Source organism: Mustelus asterias, unplaced genomic scaffold (assembly GCF_964213995.1).
Source record: "Mustelus asterias unplaced genomic scaffold, sMusAst1.hap1.1 HAP1_SCAFFOLD_35, whole genome shotgun sequence".
Lineage (NCBI taxonomy): Eukaryota > Metazoa > Chordata > Chondrichthyes > Carcharhiniformes > Triakidae > Mustelus > Mustelus asterias.
In genome coordinates, this window is record NW_027590117.1 from 2,854,210 (window position 1) to 2,864,012 (window position 9,803).

Here is a 9,803-nt window from a genome sequence, read left to right on the forward strand (position 1 = left end):
ATCTCTGATGCGTTGAGAAAAGATAGTTGATAAACAATTGCGTTGTGAAAAGATATATGCTAAACTTTGGGATACATTGAAAAGTTGTTTTCAGGGTTTGGGTTACTGCGGGTGGCTCGTTGGTCTACGGGTATGATTCTCGCTTTGGGCGCAGCATGAAGATGCGAAAGGTCTCGGGTTCAAATCCCGGACGAGCCCCGAAAAGTTTGTTTTAAAGATAATTCTTTGCAATGCAGACGGCGACAATGAGCGAATGCCGAAGCAATGTTGAGCTCCCGTGAACACATTGCAGAGAAAATATCTCTGCAGACTCGAAAAACAACCATACAGTCTGACAGATCTGGGAATCCCACCGTCTGATTTTATTTTTTCCATGTATTAGCTTAAGTCCGGTGCTCTGAGTGAACCGCGAATACGGGTGCGTTTCAGCAGTCCTGTTGAGGGGAAATTTACAATCAGGCGACGACACATGAACAGAGGAAATAAGGGCAGAAGAAGGCCATTCGGCCCCACAAGACTGCCCCGCCATTCACTAAGATCATGGCTGATCTGTTTATGTTTCGATTTCCACATTTCCATCTGTCCCCGACAACCTTTGATTCTGTTGCCAAATAGGAATCATCTCCCTCAGGCTTAAAAATATTCAATATCCCCGCCTCCACCGCCTTCTGAGGCAGAGTTCCAAAGTCGCGCAACGCTCCGAGAGAACAGAATTCGCCGTCCGATAAGAGGAAGCTCAGTTTTCTTTAAGTGCCCGTTGTTCTGCATTCACTCACACGAAGAGACATCATTTCCACGTGCAATTGTGAAGACCATTCAAGATCTGATAAGCTTTGAACAAGGTACCTCCGACTCGGAGTATCCCCGTTGCAAAGATGCCCTAACAGAGGAAATTCTTTCCTCTTCGCAATCTGGTAAATCTCCTCTGCATTGTCGAACTTTTCAAGTTATCAAACTGGTAATCTCTTCTGGACCGTTTGCAACGCATTTACATCCTTCATTAGATATGGATACCAAAACTTTAGACAATATTCGAGATACTTCACTAATGACCTAAACAACTGAAGCATAACAATATTTTCTTACATGGTTAAATGCTTGTAACAAAGCAAACATTCCATTTACCTTTTTTGTTACTTGTTATTCTCGCATACTAAATATTTGTGACTCGTACACTCGAACAACGAAATCCCTTTGCATCTGGGGAAGTTTGTAGCCCTTCTCGAATTCAGTAATAATCTGATTTTGTTCTCTTCCTGCCAAAGTGAATAACTTCACATATTCCAGTTGCCAGGTTTCTACACATGCACAACACCTGTCTATAACTATCTCCAAGCTCCTTACCTCCTCTCCTCTCCACAAGTTACTTGACGACATATATTGTGGCTTCTGCAAATTTTGCTGTCGTGCTTTCAGCTGTGGGCTGCGATAGCTGAGCTTCTATGGAGATGACAACACCCAGACACAAAGTGTCCGATTATTTTTTCCTGCGCTGTAACTATTCTGTGTGTATGGATGTGAAAACCATTCTGTGTTCCTTGGTGTGTGATGCAGGAATTGAGAGTGGAATTCATTGTTTATCTGTCAGTCTCTGTGGGGTATATGAGTGGAAAATTTTAACAATACTAATGTTGGACGTGGTTTTTTATGATAGGTATTTTGTAACAAGCAGTTGTAATCGTTGCCTGTCCCTCGATTCAAGGATGACATCTATTCAGGGCCGTGAATTTCTGCTATGGGTCTTCATGTGAATGAACAGGCCCATTCTCGGCCCACAGAGCTTTCTTCTCTGTTACTTTCTTCTCTGCCGCCATTTTGCCTCATAAAAGTATGCTGTAGATTGGCGGATATGTTTCGCCCATTTTCAAGCTCCTCCCAGTCATCGGCATGAATGTTACCTCGCTTCAATCTGGAGGATGTCGGGGAAGAATTACTTTTGGAATTTCCCTCACACTCTTAGGATGCGCTGATACACTGGTCGGATGTACATCATTGCCCTAAAACTACCAACCATCAATGGCATATATGAGTGAGATGCATTTTTATCTGCCCTTCTCTGGTCCCATTTGATTGAAATGATTTTTTTTCCAAATCTTTCCCTAATTTAAATCCCAGAATCAGGCCATTCCTCAGCCTTGTTATTAGAGGAGAAGAAGGATCCAGTTTCTCAGTCCGTTACCAGGCCATTCTCTTTCCACTCAATGATTCTTCTTTTTATGGGCTGTTGGTGTCGCCTGCAGGACCAGCATTTGTTGCCCTTCCCTAATTCCCCTTCAACTGAGAATGGCTTGTTTGACCATTTCAGAGGTCGAGTAAGAGTCACCCTGTTACTCTGGGTCTGGAGTCACATGTAGGCCAGACCAGTTAAGGAGGCCAGACTTATTTATCTGCAGTGCATCGGTGAATCAGATTATATTTTACAACAATCGACCGTAGTTTCAAGGCCGCCATTACTCAGACCAGCTTTCAATTCCAGATTGATTAAATAGTGATTTTAAATTTCATCAGCTGCCGTGGTGGGATTTACTCCGTGTCCCCAAAGATTAGTGCCAGCCTCTGGATTACCAGCCCCATCACCTTTCATCCCTGTAAACAGTTCACTCAGCTCATTATTAAACCTCTTCCTGAGGAGATTAGATTTTCCTCCACAGAATTTTATGAAACCATTTGCTGCAAAGCCTGTTGCTCCATTCGGGAGCATCAATAATTTATTAAGATCACACAAAAAATATTGATTTCTTGGGAGGAGAATAAAATAAAGAGATGAGAAAATTTAATGAACAGAACAACAAGGAAATGCATTCAGAGAAAGCGCCCTGCAGTGTGTGCAAGACAATGCAGAACTTTCAGCTGAAGAAGGAAATCTCGGTTTGCCGTTCGTTCTCCCAGATTTCTGCATAAAACGACCGCGACAGGACTCGAACCTGCAATCTTCTGATATCATCAACGCACAGAACTACCGAAGTCAGACGCCTTATCCATTTGGCCACGCGGTCAACAGATGCCATGGCGTCCCAAATGTTAGCTCCATGTGAATAACTGCCGTGATTGTATTTATTTTCATTTGCGTTTTTGGATGCTTCTCTGATTCCCAGATGCCAAAAAATTGAAGGGGAATCCCCAGAGTTTGTAAACGGCCGGAAACTAAAGTCCACTTCTATCATTCTTGGCTGCGTGTTTGTGTGGAGTTTGCCCGTTCTCCCATGTCTGCGTGGGTTTCCTTCGGGTGCTCCGGTATCCTCTCATCTCCAACGATGTGCAGATTAGGTGGATTGACCAGGCAAAATTGACCCTTATTTTCAGGGGGATAAGCAGCGCAATTACGTGGGGTTCCAGGGAGAGATTCTCTGTCGGAGAGTCGGTGCAGAATGTCTGGGCCGAATGGCCTCCTTCCGCACTGTCGGGATCCTATGCCTCCTCCACATCCTGTCTTAAATCTTTGATACCTGTCCCTGAATACTCCTGCTCGCAGCTAATGCAGCAACTTCCCCCTGTGTGCCTTAGTTCAATATGTTATAGTATTTTACACCTCTCGTACAGCACCACTCAATCCCGTTTGCTGCAAAGAGAGAAACTCCGAATTATCCAGCATTACCTTGTAGGTATAATCCCTCAACGCTGGATCCAAAACAGTAAATCTCGTTTCCCCCCTCATAAGGACCCTCACGCACTTTCTAAGCTGTGCTTACCGCGTCTGGGTGCAATCCAAAAACAGCTGCAGTTGATCAGAACTTCATAAAGATTGAGCATAACTTCCCTGCTTTTATACTCAGTGCCTCGACTTACGAAGCCAATGATCCAATGCGCCTTCCTGACGACCCTTTCCATCAAAGGCATCTTTGAACCTCAGGTCCCCGTCAGCCTGCACACAGTCGAGAACTGGACCATTCCGTTTCTATTGCCTCTCCCCATCTCTTCTGTCAAAATGCAGCACTGTTCCTGAGTGTGGTATTAATACTGTGTCTCTGTTACAATATCACTGAGAGCTGAGGCTGCAGCTTTTGTTTCTCCAAGATAATCTTTCTGGAAAAAGCCGGAATTTACAAGGATTGTTGTAATTGAGACATTGTCTGGCCGTCTGTGTCTCACTGCCCTAACTCACTCTGTCTCTGTCTATCCCTCCACGCCCTCTCATCAACTTTATATGAAGGGGGGAATTTGTGGGTTAGTAACTGAGTGCACACAATCTGTACATTCATCTGATCAAATAGAATTCAGCTTGTGAACAAGATCATAATTTCAACCAGTTCTGGGTTCACCCAGGCACAGCTCTAATTGGCTGCAGCCCCCTGAATCTGGGGAACAGACAGTGTGAGCATCGCCGGCCTCAGCGCTTTTAACAGTTACTGACCTGTGAAACTCCAACTAATGCCCGAGAATCCACAGCACAGAGCGAGGAGACGAAGTCCTGGGGCTGTCAATCTGAGACAGAGTTTGACCTGTCAATGTGCAGAGGTGAACATTGTGCCAGCGAGAGTGTGTTAAAGGGGCGGCTGGGTTAGACAAATGTTAGTGTTTGTGTGTCCGCACTCAGCTCCGGATTCTCCAGCCCTTCTTGTGTCAAATCGAAAGATTCTCTTGTCATTAGATCGTGCTGCTGTCCTGCTCAGACCTGAAGAAAGAAGTTAAGCGAAAGTTTTGGTCGATTTCAAGGTTTCAGTCGACAAACGAACTCTGAGTCAGCGCTCGACTGAGAGAGCGCGATCAATTCAGCAAAGAGACGTGTTGAAATGGAAATTGCTGCCCTGAATTCAGATGGAAATTTCTCAACGGGAAATTTTCAGATTTCAGTAATAGAAGTAGGACAGTCTGAGAATCTGGAGTGTCCAATTTTAATTGCAGTGGGAGAGTTTGTGAGGAGAGTGAAACACAGAGAGGCTGGAGGAGCCGGGAGCTGACAACAGCTTGTCTCTGCTCCGTCTGCTCTCTGCCTTTAAGCTGCTCTGTGCCGCCACCGCTAGTTTCATTTCGGATCCAGGTCTGACTCTCACAGACATTTTCCAGACATTCTTGGATATAATTTTGTCGGTCTGGGACATATTGTACCAGAAATATATCTTGTGCGTAAACAATACAACAACCGCTTTCTAAATGAGCTGCCCAGCTCGGTTCAATGTGTCAGAAATTATTGGACGATTTTAAAGCAACATCGATTTGGATGCAGAATTCTCTCATCTCTGAATATATTCCATCACTTTATCGCTTGTGTTTGGAGTCCGGGGCAAAGTGACCACTTAATCCAAAGACATTTTGAAATTAATTCAAACATGAAATTTCCTGATGTCTTCTGAATATCTATAATCCTCCTTTACTAACGGTCCGATATGATTATAATTCCCGATATTCGACATGTTCCTTCCATTCCCAAGCGATTTTAAGCAGGAATACTTAACGCCCAGTAGTGAACAGCTTGTAGCATTTTTTGAATGAACATGATATTTTATCATCGAAGCCGTGTGTGTCATTACATAAGAATGTTACTCTGAAATGAGACGTAGTTTTGTCCTTGTGTCCTGATTGTGCTCTTTTTCTTTCTTCCTCCGTCATGATTTTTCTCATGGAAGGGAGTTACAGCACAGACGCCATTCGGCCCATCTTGTCGATGCCAGCATAGTTCCCGATCATTATTGAAAAATACCACAGCAAATTACAACTCAATATCATGGGCTGCCCTGGAGAAGCCAATTAAACATTTCTCGTCTCAGTCACTGCGCGGACGGCTTGAACCTGCGCGTGGAAACGAGGGTTTCGAGTCGAACGCCTTAACCACTCAGCCACCGTAGCTGCCTATCTCTTAAAGTGATGTAATCGTCTCAGCAATGTTCATCTTAACTTCGTAAGAAGTCTCACAACACCAGTTTTAGTCCAACAGGTTTATTTGGCAGCAAAAGCCACTCGCTGGAGTCACATGATGAAGGAGCAGCGCTCCGAAAGCTAGTGGCTCTTGCTACCAAATAAACCTGTTAGACTTTAACCTGGTGTTCTGAGACTTCTTACTGTGTTTACCCCAGTCCAACGCCGGCATCTCCACATCATCTTAACTTCGTCAGGCACCAGGATTGTGCAGAGAACAGTGTGAGCTGAAATATGTTCCTCGTTTATTTGGTGTCCTATTCTTTGACTGAGAATTTATTTATTAGTTCAGACTTGTTCTTCTATTTCAATATTGTTTTCAGTATAAACAAATTGAAACCGATTTCTCCGTCCGAAAAAAATAAAATTAAAACGGGAAGTCCTTTTTATTTCGTTGCCGCCTATTGTTCTGTTCGAACTTTAGTATATCCACATGCTTTGAAACGCAAGAGATGGTGGATACGGTCCGAAGTAAATTATCGTTGAGCGTCTTCAAGACAGAAATTGATAAATTCTTGATTTCTCGAGGAATTAAGGGCTATGGGGAGAGAGCGGGTAAATGGAGTTGAAATCAACCATGATTGAATGGTGGAGTGGACTCGATGGGCCGAATGGCCTTACTTCCGCTCCTATGTCTTATGGTCTTATGGTCTTATCAAGGTGATGGCCGGGAAGCGCACTCGAGCCAACTGCTTGGAATGCAGCTATGCTCACCACTATCACACCATCTCCCGCTCTGTTTCATTAATTGTTATTTTCATTAGTTATAATTACGGAACTACCTTAGTTGCCGAATTCATCGGACACCAGGTGTATCGTAATGCAGTTTGTAGACTGAAATTGTTTACTCTCGTTTTTTGGACAGTTTAATATTACACCTTTCTGGGGACTCAATTATTGGTTTTGAGGCCTGGTCTTTCACTTAAACAAAGTTTCCCACTGAAAGCAAATTTAGATTCCAAGTCAAGCGCCTGAACCACTCGGCCATCGCAGCTCCTTATTGGCCAGTCGATGCAACCACCGCAGTTCATATTGACTTCATCAGGATGATTGAGATCACAGTCAGGGAGGTCAACTGTGCTCGGTTCCCTTTGTTTTATATATTTATCTCTGACTGAGAATTCATTCATTAGATCAGAGACTTGTTCATCTATTACAGTATTTGCTTTCAGTATAAAGAAACTGAAGCCGAATTTTCCGTCCGGAAAAATGAAATGCAAACGTGAAGTCCATTTTATGACATTGCCGTCAAATGCTGCGTTCTCGCTGTTTTTGTCCACATGATTTGAAACGCAAGAGACCGTGGATAAGATTCTAAAAAAAATGATGAATGCGATGGCTGGGAATCGAACCCGGGTCAACTGCTTGGAAGGCAGTTATGCTCACCACTATATCACCACCGCTTGCTCTGCTGATGGGCCCCTTATTTTCATTAGATATAATTACGCAACTTCCTGAGTTGCTGATTTCATCAGATACCAGGTGTGTCCATAGCACAGTTCATAAACTGAACTTGGCTTGTCTCCTTTTTCTGGACAGTTGAACTTACCTTTTTTTACTGTTGTTCCTGACTGAGAACTCATTGATTAGTTTTGAGATCTGTTCTTCCATTGAAACAAAGTTTACACTGAAAGCAAATTGAAGCTGGATTTTCCGTTCGTAACTCATTGATAATAAGAATATTCAGTGAATTTCATTTTAGGAGTGACCCTCTGCAGTTCTTACCTGCGATAGCTAATTAAATAAGTCACCACTGCGATGGTCAGGAACTGACTCTTGGTCAAATGCACGCAGAGTCACCACGACACCACCATCGCTCACCTAAATCTGACACTCCCCGTGCATTTACGGAACGAATACACAAGCAACGAGGTGGCATAGAAATCAGAGATTAGAGAATCCTATAAACGACATTCCATTTCTGGGAGTTTTATATTTTCCGTAGATCGGGGTGTGCAGCATCGCTCAATCAGAAAATAGATCTCTGGAACATGGAATTTGGTTAATATCATTTTTTGCAATCATTTTAATTGGTAAGAATCATGTTGTTCTTCTTTCACTCCAATCCAAAAAGGTTCTGAATGAATGGCTGCCTTGTTGCACAACACGCGTTCAGCCAGCAGTGAACAATAATTTGGATTTGCTGTTTGTGTCAAGACATCGGGAACAGGAATGGAGTTGCTGCTGCCCGCGGAGCTGGGCCAAGCAAGAGGCACAGATACTGACCAACTGTACCCGCTCCAAATAGATTCACGAAATTAATGAACAAACGGAAAACAAGCGCAACTGATCTTTTAAGGAGCTACGACAGTCTCTGAAAGCATTATATTAACAACTCTTCAAGAATCAATTTGCTGCAACTACTTCAATATGAACCGTTTCAATGTCAGCCTTATTCATGGCCAGTTCACAAACAGGCATTGACTGGTTAGAAGTTTTAACGTTATCAGAAAACAGTTATCAATATTCTCAGAGAAGTGAAACAACCGCCCAAACTTCATAGAATCCCTATAGTACTGAAGAAGGCCAATCGGCCCATCGAGCCTGTGCCAACAACAATCCCATGCAGGCCCCATCCCCGTAACCTCACGTATTTAACATGCTAACGCTCCTGACCCGAAGGGGCTATTTTACATGACCATTGCACCTAACCCGGCACTAGTTTTCATGGCGGAACAGCCGATTCTGGAAAGAAAATACCTGCTACTAGGACCGCAAATGAAGCTGGCGTCTGCTTTGGAGCTTCTGAAACCACATGTTCTCATGCTGGCAAACTCCTGCCCAAAGCTTGTGTCCTGATTTAAATCGATTGCCAGCTCGAGTTTCTGATTTGGATGAAGAATATGGAATGGTGCTGGACTATTCACCCCTCAAACCTGTGGAACTCTGAGTCTTACCTTCACCTTGGTCCGTGAACCTCAAAATAAGTGTTCAGTTTACCCTCAATCAGTCAATGCGGAGGCAGAGATTTAAATGTAATAACAATAAAGATGGAATTAAAAAAATTTCGGCAGAGATTTTACAGCTTTCCCCGTGTAGTCAGAATGGCCGAGCTGTCTAAGGTTCGGGTAGCAGTCTCCACTAGAGGTATGGGTTCAAATTCTGCTCCTGATGTTGGTTTTTCCTTCTCGAGGCGCACCCAAACCCAATAAATCTCTCACATGGCAGCACAAGGACAGCAGATGCAGAGAAACAACGACCACCTCTCAGTTCCATTCCGCGACGCACATCATCCTGACTTGAAAATATATCGCCGTTCCGATGGTTCGCAATCGTGGAAATCCCTCCCAAAGGGGCTTGCTTTATTTCTGCGTGAAATTGAAGATGGCTGATGAGAAGAAACAAACATCGAAACCAGTTCCCAAGAAGGAAGCGAAGAAAGTGATGAAGAAACCGGTAGCAAAGGGCGGGAAGAAGCGGCGAATGTCCAGGAAGGAGAGTTACTCCATCTACATCTACAAAGTGATGAAGCAGGTTCACCCCGACACCGGCATGTCCTCCAAGGCCATGAGCATCATGAACTCGTTCGTGAACGATATTTTCGAGCGCATCGCGGGTGAGGCTTACCGCTTGGCCCATTGCAACAAGCGCAGCACCATCAGCTCCCGGGAGATCCAGACCGCCGAGCGCCTGCTGCTGCCCGGGGAACTAACCAAGCACGTCGTGTCGGAAGGGACAAAGGCGGTGACCAAGTACACCAATTAAAACTCCCCAATGGACTGAAAAGAACCCCAAACACAACGGCTCTTTTAAGAGCCACGCACAATCTCTGTGAAAAAGCTGTTCCATCTTTTCCCTTATTAAGTTAATGAGAGATCTATTTCTGGAGGATAGGGATTTGTCCCGTTACAGAATGCTGTGAATGGGACTTCAGACCCGCCCCTCACACACACTTTCACATTGATGGGACAATCAAACTGAACTGAGAGTGGATTATTAAACTCAGTTTG

At 44.1% G+C, this 9,803-nt stretch overlaps 1 protein-coding gene and 2 non-coding genes across 3 annotated transcripts; 1 reads left to right on the top strand and 2 right to left on the bottom strand.

Annotated features, from left to right (window-relative positions):
* Window positions 1–2,903: 2,903 nt before the first annotated feature.
* Window positions 2,904–2,996, bottom strand: trnar-ucg (transfer RNA arginine (anticodon UCG)). The gene is made up of 2 exons: window positions 2,960–2,996; window positions 2,904–2,939 (listed from the first exon to the last, which is right to left on the bottom strand). It is a non-coding gene; the product is annotated as a tRNA-Arg (tRNA).
* A 4,188-nt stretch (window positions 2,997–7,184) lies between these two features.
* Window positions 7,185–7,256, bottom strand: trnag-ucc (transfer RNA glycine (anticodon UCC)). The gene has a single exon. It is a non-coding gene; the product is annotated as a tRNA-Gly (tRNA).
* Window positions 7,257–9,168: 1,912 nt separating this feature from the next.
* LOC144482346 (histone H2B-like) lies at window positions 9,169–9,558 on the top strand. Its single transcript, XM_078201510.1, has one exon. It carries the CDS (start codon window positions 9,178–9,180, stop codon window positions 9,556–9,558), a length of 381 nt encoding a protein of 126 aa, XP_078057636.1. The 5' UTR covers window positions 9,169–9,177.
* Window positions 9,559–9,803: the final 245 nt, after the last annotated feature.